At 62.6% G+C, this 18803-nt stretch overlaps 2 protein-coding genes across 4 annotated transcripts in view; one reads left to right on the top strand and one right to left on the bottom strand.

Annotated features, from left to right (window-relative positions):
- NAV1 (neuron navigator 1) overlaps nucleotides 1-8444 on the bottom strand; it is a 75153-nt gene extending 66709 nt beyond the window's left edge. For 2 of the 3 annotated variants that reach the window (XM_068173363.1, XM_068173364.1), the window contains exon 1: nucleotides 8149-8247. In XM_068173363.1, coding sequence (XP_068029464.1) covers nucleotides 8149-8234 — 86 coding nt within the window. In that variant the 5' untranslated portion in view covers nucleotides 8235-8247. Of the gene's footprint in view, nucleotides 1-8148; nucleotides 8248-8320 lie in introns of those variants that run through there. The other variant, XM_068173365.1, reaches the window with a different exon arrangement.
- Nucleotides 8445-10026: 1582 nt separating this feature from the next.
- RNPEP (arginyl aminopeptidase) lies at nucleotides 10027-18506 on the top strand. The gene is made up of 11 exons (XM_068173355.1): nucleotides 10027-10479; nucleotides 11127-11267; nucleotides 12913-13061; nucleotides 13602-13718; nucleotides 13827-14062; nucleotides 14852-14965; nucleotides 15217-15329; nucleotides 15646-15754; nucleotides 16335-16559; nucleotides 17144-17286; nucleotides 18245-18506. Exons 1-11 carry the CDS (start codon nucleotides 10066-10068, stop codon nucleotides 18407-18409), a joined length of 1926 nt encoding a protein of 641 aa, XP_068029456.1. The 5' UTR covers nucleotides 10027-10065; the 3' UTR covers nucleotides 18410-18506.
- Nucleotides 18507-18803: the final 297 nt, after the last annotated feature.

The raw sequence follows: 18803 nt of genomic DNA, 5'->3' as shown, positions 1-18803 counted from the left end.
TCCCACCAGAGATGCTCAGGGGCTGCAAAGCACCCTTCCTTTTTATGGGTGAGGAGGGAGGGGGCAGCCCAGGGGTGAACCCCAGGGTGTGAGAGGCATGAGGAGCTGAGCCCCTGCCAAGGTCCTGCTGCTGTGAAACAGCTGCCCCCAAAGGCCGTTCCCTGCGCCTTGCAGCCCTGTGCAGCATCCAGCCTTGAGCTGCCATCAGGGATGGCCATGCTCCAGCACAGCCTTCTCCCTGGCACGCTCGGGAAGGGCGACAAAGAAAAGGCTCCTTGTGACACAAAGAACATAAAACTTTCCAAAGAGAAACAGAGGGAGCCGGGGTAGAAAGGGGCCTTCAGAGGAGAACAAGCTGCCAATTCAGGCGCCAGGCCCAGCCCTCCAGCCCCCGTGCCCCGGCCAAGACCCAGCCTGCCCACCAGCCAGTGTCATCACCTGGAACATTGCCACCAGCCGCGTTGCCAGGGCACCAGGCTGGGTCCTCTCCCGGGGAGCTCTCACTGCTCCCCTCTCCCGCCCCTCTGGAGGGCAATGTCGGGCTGGGTGCAGGTGGGTGCTTCTCCTGGGTGCAGGCAGTGGATGGGCAGGCAGGTAGAAGTGGAGGGCAGCCAGACCCAGCTCTGCCTGTCCTGGATGTCTGCTCCCCCCAGCACAATGCTGGGAGCTCTGGGAGCTGCTGGGAGATGGGTAGGGACAGGCACTGAAGAACAGAAATCAGCTGTTGTCCAAGCAGAGATCATAGAGAAATCACAGAATTGTCAGGATGGAAAAGCCCTCCAAGATCATCAAGTCCAACTCCTAACCCAGCACTGCCATACCCATCACTAAACCATGTTCCCAAGTGCCACATCCACGCGTTTTTGGAACACTTTCAGAGATGCTCAGCCCGTAGCCACAGCACTAATCCCTGCCTTAGCCCCTCCGCAGCAATCCCATTAGCCACTTAACCCACTTCAATAAAACCGGCTCTGAGCAAAGCTGAGCTCTGGGCTGGACCTGCGGAAGCAGCCACTGCCAGCGACCCGCGGGTACGGCCAGGAGACCGAGCTCTGCTCGGACTGAGCTGTGCCCGGCACAAATTCTGCTGCAGGATGAGGCTGCGTGGTCTGGGGCTGGGACAGAGCCTGGAAACAGTGCAAGGGGCTGTGTGAGGATCTGGGGCCGGCGTGAAGGGCTGGGCAAGGCTTCTCCCGGGGGTACCCCAGCCACACGGTGCCCGGCTCGCCACGGCCCCTGCGTGTTCCCCCAGCCCGTGCCCACCCTGGTCTCTCACAGCCCTGATTCCTGCCGGCGGATGCGACACGTCCTAGGCCGGGGCCTCGGGGGCCGGGGCAGGTGTGTCCCCTCGGCGGGTGGCTATGGGGAGTGCCCGGCAGAGGCGGGGGGCAGCGGGATCGTCCCCGGGCCCGGCGCTGCGGACGTTCAGGAGACGCCGGTGCTGGACAGCTCCGCCTGCGGCACCGCCCCCCCGGTACCGCCCCCGGGCCGGTGTCACCCCCCGCCCCGACCGGTGTCACCTCCACCCGGTATCGCATCCCGAGCCGGTGTCACCCTCCCCTCCGCCGGGTACCACCCCCTGAGCAGATGTCACCCTTTCCCCCCGAACCGGCGTCACTCTCCTCGGCCCGGTACCGCCTCCCCCAGCCGGAGCAGCCCCCCAGGATGCGCATCAGGTCCTCGAGCCCGTGTCCGTCCCCTTCCCGACCCGGTGCCCACCGGGCGGGCAGTGCCCGCACCGCCTATGGCCGGTGGTGCCTGTCCCCCTCGGGCCACAGCCGCCAGCCGGGGCCCGGCAGAGGGAGCCCCCAGGGACCAGCCCAGCGCCGGAGGCCCCCGGCCTCCCGGCCCCTCGGCTGCCTGTCTGGGACGGAGCCATCTGTCCGGTGCCTGGTGCCATCTGTCCCCCAGCAGCGCTGCCTGTTATGTCCCGGTGTGCCCAACACCCAGACGGAAAAGGGCTGGGCTGTCCCTCCGTGGGGTGGCACCCCACCGAACCCTCTCCAGATGCCCCTGCAGGGAAGGGTCACCTGGGAAGGTTTGAGTTGTGCCTGAGGCTCTCCCACTCTCCTCGGCCCCCTGCTCTTCCCCTGCTGTGTGGCCAGAAGAGCCATAAGCCATCAGTAGCCCTGAGGACGCCTCCTCCAGCACACGAGCCACCACTGGACGCCACAGAGCCTGGGGTCCCTCCGGCATCCAGCACCGTAGCTAAAATACAACATCTCCTATTGCACATCCTGAGGGCTTCAAAACCTTCCCAACACCACCCCAAAACTTTCCCAGAACCTCAGTGCTGCCATGGGGCCAAGGACCTCCCAGTGCCGGATCAAGCCCTGGGCCAGGAGCTGTCCCACAGCTCTGGTGACGTTCAGCTGAACACTTGTCTGGGCCAAAACTCCATGGAACCAGTTGCATCATTTATTTAGCCCTGTGTTCCTGCAGCATCACACACCTGGCTCTTTGCTCCTGAGAATTTTGAACAAGACCAGATGTGTCTGCCGCCGCTGTGCGGAAACGACCCCCCCGGTCCTCGACCCATGAAACCTGGAAAACCCTGATGGATTTTGGCTTGGCTGCTGGGGTGGAGGGGGAGAGGCAGCTGCACAGCAGGGCTGCAAAACACATTAACTCAGCAGATGCTGTTGCCTTCGCAGGCGTATGTGAGTTCTGGGTGGTCGGGATGGTCGAGGGGGCAGCTGGGCTTGTCCCCCCATCCTAGCACTGGCAATGCATCCCCAGCACCCCCAGTGATCCCTGCTGAAACCCTCAATGCCTGTCTGCTCCTTTGAACACTCGGCTCTCTCAACACACAGCAGGCAGAGTGGAGTCATGGGAGTACCCAAAAAGGCATTTTTCCCCCTTAAAGCAGGTTAAGGATTTAAAAATGGCACTGGGAACACGAACGCAGGACGGTTATCACTAGGGACACAGCAACAGGGTGTGCCGGCCAAGTGGGAAATTAAGCCCCAAGAGCAGAGACACAGAGCTGAGGACATGCCATCATCACAGTCGAGCTCCAGATTGGGGTGGTTTTAGATGCTGAACCTACTTTGGGTGAAGAACTGAGTGAATGAAAGTCAGTCCATGGATCTGATTCCGAACTGAACCCCTCAATCCCTGCCCCAGTATGGGCCATTCCCATCACAGACCATTCCCACCATGAGCTGAACTGCCTGTCTGGTCTTACCTGGCCAAGCGAGACAAGTCTCCCCTAATCCATCCTGTAATAAACGAAGCCGCTTTTTTAGCCTGGACTCTTCCGTGGGGCTTGCCCCGAGAGCCCCACACACCCACTGGCACCCAAAGGGAGTTTCCCTTGGGATAACCAGGTATTTGCAATGGAAAGCAAAAGCCACAGGGAGCCCTTAATGGGATGAGTGGATTTTCCAGTAAGCTGTAAATCCACAGTGGCTGCTGGCAAACACCTCCCTGCTCGCTCCGGAGGTGGGTGTGCATGTGTGGGGTGTGAGTGTGGGTGTGTGTGTGTAGTGTGTGGGGGGGTGTGGGTGGGTGTGGGTGTGTATGGGGGTGTGGGTGGGTGTGGGTGTGTATGGGGGTGTGGGTGGGTGTGTTGCAACAGTCACCACTCCAGAGGGATCCACATGCCCAGGGTTTATCAGAACAACTCCATATGTGTTCATGATGCCAACATCCCAAGGGAGTTGAGTGCTGCCACTTACTTAATATATGAGGCTGGAAGAGGTTGGCAGGGGCTGGCAATGCCCTCCCTGGCCCCAATACCCCTCACCAGCCCAGCACAGGCAGCAGCTCTAGTTCCACGACCCTCTTACACCTAAAATTAAACCTCCTCCCTCCAAAGGAGGCGGCCAACAGAGCCATCATGAGGTCGTCACATCTGAAGGTTGCCTGACTTTTCTACAGGGGAGCCCAAGAAGCCCTCAAACGTCGCTTCAGTGTCGCTCAATCACCCCTTTGGCATCCTGCCCGCCCGCAGCGAGCAGCCCATGCGGGGACGGCTGCACGCCTGCCTTCCCTCGCCCACCCCACACTGCACATCCCCCGCCTCGGACGTCCCGGCAGGGAGCGAGGAAGGGCAGCAGAGCCCCGAGGGGCGAGGAGAGGAGGCGGGGGACAAGGCGGGGAGGAGAAGTCGTGACTTCACGCCCTGCCCTGCTCAGGGGGAGTTTCCGCTGCCGGAGGCGGCGCCGCCCGGCCGCATCCGCACCGGCCTCGAATGCGATGTGAGGATGAGAACGGAGACCGAGCACAAAGGCAGCTCCCCCAGCTTCCACCTCCGCTCCTCCGCGGGAGCAGGGGATCCAGGGAATTCAGGCAAACCGGGGAGGCGTTAACTCGAGCGCTGGCTCCCGCTCCAAACCCGCTCCCCGCAGCACAGCTGAGACCTCGGGAGCCCGATTCCCCGCTCCGGCGGTGAGAGGATGCCAGGACACGAGTCGCGCTGCCCCAGCCGGCCCCGGGCACGGGTGGCTTGTCCCCGCCTGTTCCCTCCGCATGCGATGCCTTGGGGCACTGCCATCCCCAGTGCCGGCAGGGTGGCAGCAGGGCAGGGGGCACAGTGGCACCGACACCTGCTGATGAGCCCTCGTGGAAGGAAACTTGCAGGATGTGATCCCACAATGAAACTCATGGCAGCCCGGCACCGAGATGGGGTGACCCGGAGCCCCCCATAACAGTCCCGAGGGCAGCGATGGTGCCGCAGGTGATTTGGGGCCGGGATGGGGCATTGACCAGACAAGCTCAGAGAAGTGCAGGGGGACCAAGTCCCACAGCCAGAGACAGCCTCACACCAGCTCCTACCCCACCACGACCCCCTGGGACAGAGCAGAGCTTCAACCCCTCCCTGGGCTGCTCATCCAGGACCTCCCCCCAGCCTGGTTAAAGAAAATCTCGCTGCCCCCAATTATTGTCACTTCCTCTGATGGTGCTCGTGGGTGCCACGTGCCAGGGGACCCTTCCAGCCCTTCTCCCAACAAGCGTCTCCTGATCCAGGCACTCAATCCACAGCAGTGCCCAATGTCCACAGCACCACCCAGACCCTGCAGCACAACTCAGCAAAGCTCATTACAGGTCACTTGCTAATGAGCAAGACACAGGCTGTGCCAGCAAATGCACCAGGGAAGCCACCAGAGCCTGCTGGGACAGGTTGGTGGCTGATCTGTCACCTGGAGCATCCAAAGAGTTCCCACAGGGGTTGGCAATGTGCCACCTGCCTGCAGCCTGTGCCTCAGTTTCCCCACGCACTGCTACCAGCCTCATCACCACCAGTGCCATTGACTGCTTCCTGCGGAGCACTCCTGGGACTGGCACTCCTCTGGGCTGGGTTAGGGCTTGGGGACCGATCCTGCCCAGCCAGGACAGGCCAGGAACAAGAGATGGCTCTCCCTGGGGACACACAGGGCAGTGGGCACGGTGTGGTCCCAGCTGCTCCCTCCCTGTCACTGCTGTTTTTCCCACAGCACAGGGCACAAAGGGCTGTGGGAGGACAGAGGGTGCTGTCCCCGCCCTGACTGCCGCTAAATGGATGCCCCAGACAGGTGAGGGGGGACTGTCACTCATTTGCCAGCAGCAAGGCGAAGGGGGGGTCACAGGGTGGTGGGAACAAACGTTGAAGACTTTCATCCAATACTGATGTCCCAGTCCCATACTGGTGTCCCCATTCCAGACTGATGTCCCCAGCTGAGGCTGGTGACCAGGCACTCTGATGGTGGTGGAGCATTCCAGACCTCCCCAGGGAGTGCGTGCGGGTGAGGGGACACCCTGCTTGGTCAGTGAGCAGGAGTGGCTCTGCAAGGGCCATGGGCAAGGACAGACACTCTCCTCCCACAGTGCCCGCTCCAGCTCCACACGGATCCTGCTCCAGCCAGAAAGGAGGAGCACATCCCCAGGGTTCTCACCTGGTGGCTGCCCCAGCTGGTGGCACTGGGGACAGGACAGAGCACCCCAGGCTGGTGGCACTGTGTCCTGTCCCCGCGGCAGTGCCTGCCTGCACCGAGGACTCCTGCCACCAGCCCAGCCAGGGCCCAAGGGGCTGCAGTGGCCCCACTGAGGTCAGGGGTCCCACCAGCCATGGGATCAGTGGCTGCACCCCAAGATCCAGCTCGAGGGGGGCACCGATCCTCCTGTCCGTGGCCCAGGCCCCACATCCCGCTCCAGGCCTGGGGCCCCGCTCCCATCCGCAGCCGGAAACACCTTTTTCCTGTCCGTGGGGCTGCATGGGGGGGGCAGCAGGAAAAAAAACCTCGTGTCCTGGCAGGTTATTTACATCCTGCTGCCAGTGGGGCCAGCCTGATTCCCTCCACGTCCCCACATGCACCCCAAGCTCTGCTCCAGCCCTGTCAGCCTCATCCCTGTCCCCATCCTATTCCCATCCTCACCCCCACCTCATCCCATCCCATCCTGTCTCTATCCCCACCCCATCCCTATCCTCATCCCAGCCCCAACACATCTCATCTCACCTCACCTCATTCCCACCCCTTCCCTATCCCCGTCCCTGTCCCCATTCTAATCCTATTTCCCATCCCAGTTCTCATCCCCATCCTTTCTTCACCCCCATTCCTCTCCTCAATGCCAACCCCCTCCCAACACACCAAGACTGGACACCTTTACTAGAAGGAGGATCCCAAATCCTGCCTCGGGGATACCATTCTCCTCCCAGTGAGCATCAGAGCTCACCCTGTCCCACAGTCCCATCCCAACCTGTCTCCCCTCCCCCTGGCCTCTCCGAGCCAGCTCCCGCGCCGGGATGTGTGACACGTCCACGTCCCAGGAGCCTTCTGTCTCATCCAGTCCCAGGAAAATGGCGGGGGGAAACTGAGGCACGGGGCTGGCAGTGACCCGAGGCCAGGCCAGGGGCACTGCCGGGGCATGTGCGGGCAGCCCCTGTCCCCCCGAGGCGCGGGAGCCCCGCACCCCCGGCGCGGGCACTTACTCAGCGCCGCGAAATGACTCAGCCAGGATCCGGCCGGGCCAGCCGGGATTTCCTGACTCAGCTCCCCCGGCTGTGAAACTGGGGGGGTCCAGCCCCTCCCTGCAACAACACGGACACCAACACACGCTGCTGCGGGGTGCAGGGAGCTCCCCCATCCCCGTCACCCCCTTGGGAGCACATGGACTCTCTCTGGCACCGGGGATAATGGCATGGCAGCTATGGCAAAGCCTCGGGGAACGCAGACGGCACCCCAAAAACCCACGGGCAAGCCCTGCCTGCACGGGGTCTCGCCCGCTCTGGGCAGTCACGGGTATCCAGCAGGGCTGGCTGTGGGCCTGGCATCCCGGCACACCCAGACTCCCTGGCTCCCCTCCCAGTTGTTTTTTTCCTAGGTGAAATCCAGGAAAAGAGTCGTCCCGGCACTCGGCCGGTCTTCACTGCTTCCCTCGCACAGGGTGAAGGCACCTCCGTGTCTCAAGGGACACGGCCTGAGACGAAGTCATCTCAAAGTTTTCCCTCTGTCCTGTACCATCCCGGTTTGGCTGCAACATTCCCAGCTCCAAGGAGTGTGGGGATGGCTCCTTCACCCCAGCTGGCGGAGGATCCCCATGGGAAGCACCCACGGATGCCTACAGCCCAGAAGCACCTTCCCATGTCAAAAATGAGGGCAGACACCATGATCTGCCAGCACCGACCTGCTCTGCCTGTGGAAAGGAGATGCGGGGCAGCAGGACACACATTTGCGACAGTCCCCGTGCTTCAGAGTCACCCGTCACCCTTTGCTCGTCATTTTGTGCTCCCCAGGACTGAACTGGGGAGGCACCACAGCGTCTCCCTGCAGTCCCCCTCTGCCAGGGACAGGAATTGGGGGTGTCCAGGGGACACCGACGGCACTGGGACACAGGAATTTGCCAGCCTGCTCACGCTGCAGCTCCCACTGCTGAAACAGGGTCTCTGCGGAGAGGTGGGGACATTGTGGGGCACAGGAGAGGGGACACAGGGGCTGCCCCGAGTTTCAGGCTGTGCCAGCCCCTACAGCTGCTGCCTGTGCTCCCCGGTCCCTGCCAGCATCTCTCGTGTCACCGCTGTTCCCCGCAGCATGACCCCGTCACCTCGGTCCTCAGCAGGGTGTTCCCCATCACCGTGGCCAGCCACTCTCCGATGGGGTGCCCCCATCACCACCCGCTGTCCCCTCTGTCAACGCCGATCCCCGCAGGATGACCCGACTGGTCCGTCACCGCCAGTCCCTGTCGGGGTGTTCCGTATCAGAGCCGCTCTCCACCGGGGTGTCCCTGCCTTCCAGGGCCACGCAGGATGTCCCCATCACCCCCGCTCCCACCGGCGTGTCTCCCGAGCCTCGCCGCTCCCTCGGGGAAGCGCCCCGCGTCCCGATCCCGGTGCCCCGCTCACCGCTCGCTGCGCCCCGTCCCGCGCGGCCCCGCCAGCAGCGCCCGCAGCCGCCGCCGGTGGCGGAGTGACAGCGCGGCCGGGGACCCGCGCGGGCCGGGCCGGCGGCCGGGGGAGGAGTCGCGCAGGCCCGCGCCCGGCCCCGCCGCTCCGGCCGCCCGGGGTGCCCGCCCCGGCCTCCGGCCCCCGTCCCCCGTCCCCCCGTCCCCCGACCCCCGGCCCGGAGAGCAGCTGCGGGGCTGCCCCTGCCCCGCTCGGTCCCTGGGGCGGTCCCGCCCGCTCCCCGCTGCCCCCGGTGCCGCTCGGCTGCCGAGACGCGGCGCCTGGAACTGGCAACAGAGCCTGAGCCGGGGAAACGCCATGGACCCCCCCAGTCCCCCCCGGAACATCCCCTCCGCGGATTTCTCATGGATCCCATATGGCTGCCCTGACCCCGTGGATCCCTCTCGATATCCCTCCTCGAGTCTCCGCGGATGTCCCCACGAGCTCCCTCGTGAGTCATCCCTCGATCCCCTCCCCATGGATCGTGACATTGTCCCCCCCAGACACCCTCCGGATCCCCCATGGACCCCCCCCCCCCATCGAATTTCTTATGGATCCCGGCCCCATTCACCCCCATCCTCCTCTTCCCCAGATCCCTCGCCATGGATTTTCCCTCTGTCCCTCCCTGATTTCCTTGCTGGATCTTGCCCCACCTGACCCCCGGCTCTGGATCTCCTCCCTATGGATCTTGACCCCCTCTGGATCCCCTGTATATTTCCTCGGATCCCACAAGGATCCCTGACCCCTGGACACAGCCGCCTGCACTCGATCTTCCCACGGATCTGTATCTATGTCCTTCCTCGGGTTCCCCCTGGATCTTCCCACAGGCCCCCGTGCGGGGTCCTCCACTCCTCTCCTCTCTCCGTGGAGCCCTGCAATGGATCCCATTTTGGATGTCTATAGACCCTCCTGTCCAGGGGTGCCCCGCCATGAATGCCCTTGATCCATGGATTCCCAACCTCTGGATTCTGCTGCACGCCCCTCCACCCCACATGGATCCCCACCCCATATGAATATCCACCCATAGATCCTCCTAGATTCCTTGCCCCAATTAATTCCTCCCATCCCGATTTCCCCAGACATCTCTTGATTCTGCCCAACCCATGGATTCTCCCTTCTCCTAAATTCTCTCTGGAACCCCCATAGGTCCCTCATAGATCCCCCTACATCCCCGTAACATGGATCCCACCCCATGTCCCCTCCATCCCCCCCCTCATGGATCCCCCACCCATGGATCCACCCTATAGATGCCCCTCCATTCTCCACCCCCGATGGATCTCACCCAGAGATTTCTCTCCATCCCCCACCCATGGATCTCCTATGGATCCCCTCATGGGTCCCCTCCATCCCCCACCCGTGGATCCCCCATGGGTCCCCTCCATCCCCCATGGGTCCCCTCCATCCCCCACCCGTGGATTCCTCCCATGGGTCCCCTCCATCCCCCACCCGTGGATCCCCCATGGATCCCCTCCATCCCCCACCCGTGGGTCCCCCTCGGGTCCCCTCCATCCCCCACCCGTGGATTCCTCCCATGGGTCCCCTCCATCCCCCACCCGTGGGTCCCCCTCGGGTCCCCTCCATCCCCCACCCGTGGATTCCTCGCCTCTCCGTCCCCCGCTCCCGGCCCCGCCCCGTGCCCGCCCCTGGACGGGACCCGCCTCCGCGCCCGCCGGGCGGCCCCGCCCCGGCGCGGCCCCGGCGCGGCGATGGCGGCCGCGGTGGAGGACGTGTCCGCGGTGCGGGACAGGGCCCCGGTGCGGGACGCGGCCTCGGCCAGCAGCGCGGGCCCGTGGTCGCTGCGGCACCTGCACCTGGAGCTGCGCGTGTGCTTCGCGGCCGCGGGCGCGGGGCGGCTGCGCGGGCGGGCGCGGCTGGAGCTGCGCTGCGAGCGGGACGGCGCGGAGCTGCGGCTGGACGCGCACCCCGCGCTGGCCGTGAGCCGCGCCGCGCTCCTGCCGCCGCCGGGCGGGCCCGGGGACGCGGCCGGGCAGGCGCTGCCCGTGGAGAGCCGGCCCTTCGCCAGCTATGGCAGCGCCCTGCACGTCGCCCTGCCCCAGGCCCCCCGTGCCGGGCAGCTGCTCACCCTCCTCATCGACTACGAGGCGGGCGAAGGGCCCGGGGTGAGCGCTGGGACACCGGGCCCGGGGGGTGGGAAAACACCGGGGACACCGCGCCCGGCATGAGCAGGGGGACACTGAGGGACACCGGGCCCGGCATGAGCAGGGGGACACTGAGGGACACCGCGCCCGGCATGAGCAGGGGGACACTGAGGGACACCGGGCCCAGGATGAGCAGGGGGACACTGAGGGACACCGTGCCCGGCATGAGCAGGGGGACACTGAGGGACACCGGGCCCGGCATGAGCAGGGGGACACTGAGGGACACCACACCCGGGATGAGCAGGGGGACACTGAGGGACACCGTGCTCGGGATGAGCAGGGGGACACTGAGGGACACCGTGCTTGGGATGAGCAGGGGGACACTGAGGGACACCGGGCCCGGCATGAGCAGGGTGGGGCGAGGAAATACCGAGCCCGACAGGTGACCGGGTGGATGGAAGAGACGCCGAGCCCGGTGGGACACCCAGGCCCACAAGGACCCGGTGTGGACTGGGGGCTGCCAGACCCGGGGGGAGCTGGGGGGAGGTCCAGGGAACAACAGCCTGGGGTGCACAGAGCACCCCGGGTGAGGAGCCCCTTCCCAGCTCCTTCCACAAGGAGCAGCTGTGGTCGAGCCGCCCCTCACTGGGGTCTTGCTTTCTCCCCAGGTGTGCTGGCTGTCCCCCGAGCAGACGGCGGGGAAGCAGAAGCCCTACATGTACACACAGGGCCAGGCTGTCCTCAACAGGTCCTTCTTCCCCTGCTTCGACACCCCCTCAGTCAAGTTCACCTATTCAGCCACTGTGAAGGTAAGCAGAGCCTCAGGAGCTGCCCTGGCCGTTCCCTGACACCCAGCAGCAGCAAAACCCTCCATGAGTGCAAAGTTTGCTGGGGAAGAAAGTCCAAAGGGGGCCACGGGCTCCAAGGATCCAAGGGCTGGAGCACCTCTGCTGTGGAGCCAGGCTGGGACAGCTGGGATTTCAGCCTCCTGCCAGCCAGGCTGTTCACCTGGAGGAGAGAAGGCTGCAGGGAAACCTTAGAGCCCCTTTCAGTGCCTAAAGGGACTCCAAGAGAGCTGGAGAGGGACTTGGGACAAGGATCTAAGTCTCAGGACACGGGGGAATGGCTTCCCACTGGCAGAGGGCAGGGTTAGATGGGACACTGGGAAGGAATTCTTGGCTATGAGGGTGCCGAGGCCCTGGCACAGGTTGCCCAGGGCAGCTGTGGCTATCCCTGGAAGTGTCCAAGGCCAGGTTGGATGTGTCTTGGAGCAACCTGGGCTAGTGGAAGGTGTCCCTGCCCATGGCAGGGGGTGAGACGAGGTGATCTTTAATGCCCCTTCCAGCTTAAACTGCTCTGAGCTGTTGGATCCCTTGCAATGAATGTGCCAAAGCACTGGGGCATCACAGCAGGGACACTGCTTCAAACCCTTCTCCTCGGGCCCCAGCTGAGAAATCACTCATCTGTACTTGGGCTATTTTTCTCTTATATGCCCTTTTGGATGAAGACAAGAGCCCCAGGGTGCTCCTGCCTCTCCCCAGTTGCAGTGCTGCTGCCTGGGAGCGGGTGCATGTGCCAGCCTGGCTGTCCTGCCCAGAGCTCCTGGCATTTGTAGCAGGAGCAGCTGAGTTTGGGGGAAAACAGCTGGAGGAAGGTGGTGGTGCTGGGCCATGCTGGGTCCTGTGGCAGTTCTGGAGCTGCCAGACTTCCAGGAAGGAGCAGCTGCTGTTCCCCAAAGATGGCACTAAATCCAGATTCCCCCCTTGTCTCTATGTGGGCATGTGGTGACACTGGCACGGGGCTGCCACGGCGTGGCAGGGGACTGCTTAATGGTGTGACACCAAGCCAGTGCCAATGGCACGTGGTGGCATCAGCTGGTGATGCCAGGATTATTTTGCTCTCCCAGGGCAGAGCCCCTCTAATGCCACAGGATGAGCATGGGATGGGGCTGTTGCTGAGCTCTGGTGTGATGCTCTGTACCAAGGAAACCCTATTCCCCGTGCACCATGGGGCTCACCCCTGTCTGGGATAGGGGACACTGCATCAGTCTCCCTGGGCTCAGCCCAGGCTGGTGGATTTGCCATGGGTTCTGCGCTGGCTTGGGAACAGGAAAAATGAGTTGTTGTGCAAGAACTGGGAGGGGAGTCAGCGGCTGAGGGATCTGCATCCTCTGCCCTTTCACACCTGCAGCTCCAGCATTTCCTTATCTCCTGGTAGCTCCAGGAGCACCTGGGGCAGCTCCAGGTACCCTAGTATTGCAGGGATGCAGCTGGCATGCCAAGTGGGAGCTCGGGGTGTTCCTGCTCTGCTCCCCAAAGCCTGCAGCGCCCCTGGCCCTGGCACCTTCAGGCTGGGACACATTTGCCATCAGACATTGTGGCATCCCAGCTGGCTTAGCTGGCCTGCCACTGTGTGTGCTGTGACTGTAATGGATGGTTTTATCCACGTGTTCAGGTCCCCGAGGGCTTCACGGCTGTGATGAGTGCCACGAGCTGGGAGAAGCAGAAGGACAACACCTTTGTATTCAAGATGTCCCAGCCAATCCCCTCCTACCTGATCGCTTTGGTTGTTGGGGACATCGTGTGTGCTGATGTTGGCCCAAGGTAAGGGGCTCAGGAGGGCTCCAGAGCTGTGGGAGCTGCACAGTGAAGCTCCTGTGGAGCCACCTTCTGCCTCTCCCTGCTCCACGGGGCTCTGGAGAACAGACACACTGGCCGTGAACATGGCACGGTCAGTCCCTGTCTGTGTCACCACGATGTGGGCTCATGGGATGAGGGTCCTTCTCAAACTGGAGAGTGAGAAGGAGCCTTGATGCTGTGTCCCCTCACCTTCAGGAGGGTCCCTGGCTCTGCTTATGTCACCCTGCACGTGAATGAGGGCAGTGGGTCCCCATGCATGGAGGATCCCACACTTCCTCACAGGCTGGTGCTTTCTTGAGTTCTTGGCTGCCACTGCAGCCATATAAAAGCCCTTTGACATTCAGACAAGGAAAGAAATCACAGCAATTTGCACTATTGGCCTCTTTAGATGCCTTTATCAGCAGGGTTTTATTTTTCTTTGGAATAAACCTATGCAATTTCTGTCTGATGAAGCAACAAGGTGGAAGTTAATGGTTAAACTTCCTCTTCTCTGCACTTGACCAGGAGCCGTGTCTGGGCCGAGCCCTGCCTGATCGAGGCTGCCAAGAAGGAGTACGACGGAGTGATTGAGGAGTTCCTGGTGGTTGGAGAGAAACTCTTTGGACCTTATGTTTGGGGCAGGTATGGCTGGAAGGTTCCTGAAGGACCTGGTTCCTCAGGGACAGGGAGTTTCCTTCTGTCCCCAGCCCCGTCATCAGGAGTGGGGTTTGAGCCCAGCCTTCCCTGCAGGTACGACATCCTGTTCATGCCGCCCTCCTTCCCCTTTGGTGGCATGGAGAACCCCTGCCTCACCTTCGTCACGCCGTGCCTGCTGGCCGGGGACCGCTCCTTGGTGGACGTCATCATCCACGAGATCTCCCACAGCTGGTTTGGCAACTTGGTCACCAACGCCACGTGGGGCGAGTTCTGGCTGAACGAGGGCTTCACCATGTACGCCCAGAGGCGCATCTCCACCGAGGTCTACGGTGCGTGGCCGTGCCTGGCTGTGGGGTGCTGAGCCCTGTGTGGGTCTGGGGTCTGTTCCATGGCTCAGCGCATCCCTCCGGGTGCCAGTGGGGATGGAGCCTGCGCTGCATCTCAGAAGTGAAGGGCAGCAGCTGCAAGGCCCTGTGGGGTTCTGTAAACTGAAAAAGAATAGGTTTAGATTAGATATTGTGAGTTTGGGGAGGCACTGGCACAGGTGGCCCAGAGAAGCTTTGGCTGCCCCATCCCTGGAAGTGTCCAAGGCCAGGTTGGAAGGGGCTTGGAGCCACCTGGTCTAGTGGAAGGTGTCCCTGCCCATGGCAGAGGGTGGAACAAGATGATCTTTAATGTCCCTTCCAGCCCAAACCAGCCTGTGATTTCTGATAGCCTTTGCTCTGAGATGGACAGTTCCCTGCAACCCCTGCCAGGAATGTGGGCACTGTGTCCTTGCCTCACCTTCCTCATCCTCCTGCAGCTCCCATGTGGAGCTGATACCAGCTGTCCTGAGCTCCCCCCTGGACACACAGTCCTGTCCAGAAGCTCGTGTTCTCCCAGCACAATTTGCTCTATCCACATGAATTTAAGTGGCTCGAAAAATCTCTCGCTGCGTGGGGCTGGGTTGCCCCACATGGCTCCCTGCAGCTCTGCCATCCCAGCTCCACGTGTATGGGTTTCCTGCTCTGCCAGCTCGTGCACTGATGGTGTTCCTCTCCCGTCGCAGCGCCCGCTGTGCCCGCAGTGTGCAGGGGTCTGGCCGGGCTCCCCGAATGCCTCCACTTGTCTCTGCCCAGGTTTGCCCTACACCTGCCTGGAGGCTGCCACGGGAAGGGCCCTCCTGCGCCAGCACATGGACGCCACGGGGGAGGACCATCCCCTCAACAAGCTGCGCGTGGTGATCGAGCCAGGTCTGTGGGGTGTCCCTGGGCTCCGGGGCAGCGGGACAGTGACAGCTGGGCTGGGGGGGCCGGGCTGTTCCATGGCTGGCAATAACAGCAGCACGGGTGATGGGACCTGGGAGAAACGATGGCTGCAGGAGGGGTGGGATAGGAACATCTGTGCTGTTCCCCCAGCACAGATGGGGGAATCTTGGTGCATGTGAGGGCTGTGGTGTTTTGCAGGTGGGCAGAGGATATCTGATGGTTTTGCCTTTTTCTAGGTGTCAATCCAGATGACACATACAATGAAACACCTTATGAGAAGGGGTACTGCTTCGTTAGCTACTTGGCGCATCTTGTGGGCAACCAGAGCAAGTTTGATGCCTTCCTCCAGGTGGGTGTGAGCTGCAAAGTCAAAATGCCATGGCAGGGGTACAGCAGGACCCTGGGAAGGACAGGCTGAGAGGGCAGCTGGGGAGAGGAAGAAGAGGTGGGAAATGGGAATGTGAATAGGGGAGTAAGACTGAGGCAGAGCCTAGCCTCATGCTTGCAGCAGGTGCTGGGAATGTTGAGGGGTATCCCTGGGGATGCAGGGGGTTGGGCAGACCCTGGAGGGAACAGGGGCTGGAATGGGTTCCCCCATGAGGTGGAGCACACAGAGGACTGGGCAGCAGTGCTGGGGTGAGAGTGTCTGGCATCTGTCCCCACAGGCCTATGTGAACCGGTTCAAGTTCCAGAGCATCACTGCAGACGACACCCTCGAGTTCTTCTTGGAGTACTTCCCAGAGCTGAAGGAGAAAGGCGTGGACTCCATCCCAGGTCAGCACAGCGCCATCCTGGCCAGGGAACAGGGGCTGCCACTTTCCAGCCCCGCTCCTGCAGGTGCCAGAGCAGCCCCTGTCCCCCAGAGCCTTTGCACGTTGGTTTGTGTGTTTTACTGGAGATGCTGCTGCTGCCAGCCCGGCTCTGTCGGAGCAGGCACGGACAGCACTGGCCAGCTGGGATCGGGCCCAGGCTTGGGCATGTGCCAGCTCAGCCCGATCAGTCCCTGCTCTGCATTTGGGTGCTGTTTCATGGAGTGTCCGTGACTCAGCCTGGTGAGTCTGGTGAGCACCGGGATCAGGCCCAGCCAGCACTCTGGGCTTGGCCCAGCCTTGCTGGAGATCCAGGCTTGGCAGGAGCTTTCCATGCTGGAGCTCATCCCGCTGGTGGCGCTGGGGCCGATACCCACAAGCACAGCCTGAGCCCAGGCGTCTGATGGCCTCACCCCATTAGTTTGTGGTGGTCACCATCCTCGGGCAGGTTTGGTGGCACTGGGAGGAGGTGGGGGGTCTGGGCAGCAGCAGCTGGTGTGGGGCTCAGGGCTCTGTTCTCAGCTCTCCCTCCTGCCTCGCTGCAGGGTTTGAATTTGACCGCTGGCTGAACACGCCGGGCTGGCCGCCCTACCTACCTGACCTGTCACCGGGGCAGCAGCTGATGAGGCCGGCGGAGGAGCTGGCAGAGCTCTGGGCAGCTGACAGCTTGAACATGGAGGCGATTGAAGCCGTGGACATCATGGGCTGGAGGACGTACCAGCTGGTCTATTTCCTGGATCAAGTCCTGCAGAAATCCCCCCTGCCTGAAGGTGAGTGCCAGGGCACTCCCAGGGCTCTGGTGGCCAGAGGAGACACAGGGTGATGTGCCCAAGTCCAGCCAGTTGGCCGGGGATGTGAGGGCACATCGGGGGGACACTCGGGTGTGTGGCCATCAGCTCCTCTCCAACTGCTCTCTGGGTCCTGGTTCCTGGAAGCCTCGGTTGGTGTGGTGGAGGATGGAGAGCCAGGGGAAGCATGTCCCCAGATTTATGGGGACATGTGCAGTGCTGCTGTCCCCAGGCTGGCTATGCTGGGCTCTCGTGTCCCCATGTCACTGCAGCTCTCCTTGCCCTCTTTGCTGAGGAAACTCCCCCCACTGTGTGCTGGCATCCCAAGCCACCAGCACACGGCCCTGCAGGGCTGCCCAGCCTGGGCAAGGGCACTGTCCTGCCCAGAGCCAGCAAGTGCCTGGGGTGCTCCAGAGCTGGGGGTGGGGGACGCTTGGGCAGGGGCCAGGGCTGAGCTGAGGCTGGGAGGATCCCAAAGAATTTGCAGCACAGCTGGGAATGGACTCAGGGCTCCTGGGAGCTGGGTCAGAGCCCTGTGGGGGATGGTGACTGCTCCCCTCTCACAGGAAATGTGAAAAGGCTGAGCAAGATGTACCCCAAGATCTCCAAGGCCCAGAACGCTGAGCTGCGACTGCGCTGGTGCCAGATTGTCCTCAAGAACAACCTGGAAACTGAGTACAGCAAAGTCAAGGACTTCCTGCACAGCCAGGTTTGTCCCTGGGCACTGGTGGCAAGGGTTGGCTCTTGCTTTTGATACACCCACAGGATGGTTTGGTTTGGAAGGGACCTTAAAGCTCATCTGATTCCACCCCGTGCCATGGGCAGGGTCACCTTCCACTAGACCAGGTTGCTCCAAGCCCCATCCAACCTGACCTTGGACACTTCCAGGGATGTGCCAGGGCCTCACCACCCTCACAGGGAAGAATTTCTTGTCAGTATCCCGTCTAACCCTGCCCTCTGGCAGTGGGAAGCCATTTGCCCTTGTCCTGTCACTCCAAAGTCCCTCTCCAGCTCTCTTGGCACTGGGAGGGACTCTGAGGTCTCCCTAGAGCCTTCTCTTCTCCAGGTGAACACCCCCAGCTCTCCCAGCCTGGCCCCAGAGCAGAGGGGCTCCAGCCCTCAGAGCAGCTCCACGGACTCCCCTGGACCTGCTCTGTCCATGTGTGTCTGACTCCAGAGCTGGATGCAGTGCTCCAGTGTTGGGGTCTTATGAGAGGGCAGAATTTCCCCCTCACCTGCTGCCCACACTGCTGGGGATGAGCCTAGGACACAGCTGGCTTTCCAGGCTGGGAGAGCACATGGCCAGGTCACACCTAATTTGTCACCCAAGTCCTTCTCTGAAGGGCTGCTCTCCATTCTTCCATCCATCCTGTCCTGACCCAGGTGCAGGACCCTGCACTTGGCCTTGTTGAACTTCTTGAGCTTCTCAGGGTCTGCTCCTTCTCCAGGCTTCAGGTGCTCTCCCCTCTCCAGCTGCTGCGGTGCCAAGGGCTGCCCACCCTGTCCCATTTGCCATGTGCTCAGTGGCTCGCTAAGGGCAGGGCGAGGCCGGGGACAGGGGAATGGGGGCCGGGGACAGGGGAATGGGGGCCGGGGACAGGGGAATGGGGGCCGTCACCGCTGGGGCCGGGCCGGGGTCGGGCCGTAACTGCGCTGTGTCTCCGCAGGGCAAGCAGAAGTACACGCTGCCCCTGTACCGCGCCATGTGGGGCGGCTCCGAGGCCACGCGGGCCCTGGCCATGGAGACCTTCTCTGCCACGGCCCCCCAGCTCCACGTCAACGTGCAGAACTACGTCAAGAAGATCCTGGGCTTGGGGGGGGCTGAGGCCTGAGGCAGCCTGGGCTCTGCCCCCTCCGCCGGTGCTCCTGCTGGCAGGACCTCAGTGCCTCCCTCTGACATTTCCTTATTAAAATGTGTAATTTTTTCTCTGTGTTCTCCTGTTCCCAGTGAGCCATAGGCCACCTTACAGTGACTCCCTGCCCCACTGCCAGCCCTGCTCTGGGGACTTGGGGTGCTGCTGGCTTCTCCTGGTGCTGCCACTGGAGGGATGGGCTTGGCCTTAGTGCCTGCAGGGCTGCAGCAGGTCCTGGCCCCGATCCACACTGCTCCTTGCCAGGCTTCTGCCCAGCTGCCACAGGTGTGACAGTGGGGACATGGGGAGCTGGTGCAGTGTGGCAAAGCTGGGACCTCCTGGCTCCAGTGTCCTGACATGCTGCTCCAGAGGA

Source organism: Anomalospiza imberbis, chromosome 26 (genome assembly GCF_031753505.1).
Source record: "Anomalospiza imberbis isolate Cuckoo-Finch-1a 21T00152 chromosome 26, ASM3175350v1, whole genome shotgun sequence".
NCBI lineage: Eukaryota > Metazoa > Chordata > Aves > Passeriformes > Viduidae > Anomalospiza > Anomalospiza imberbis.
This window is presented reverse-complemented; position numbering and strand designations above follow the sequence as displayed.

What these genes read in the sequence shown, in the direction of transcription:
- RNPEP (XM_068173355.1), top strand. Translation starts at nt 10,066, where the DNA reads ATGGCGGCCGCGGTGGAGGACGTGTCCGCGGTGCGGGACAGGGCCCCG. An exon ending in CCTATTCAGCCACTGTGAAG is followed by an intron (nt 11,268 to 12,912) that starts GTAAGCAGAGCC and finishes CCACGTGTTCAG; the next exon opens with GTCCCCGAGGGCTTCACGGC. An exon ending in AGTTTGATGCCTTCCTCCAG is followed by an intron (nt 15,330 to 15,645) that starts GTGGGTGTGAGC and finishes CTGTCCCCACAG; the next exon opens with GCCTATGTGAACCGGTTCAA.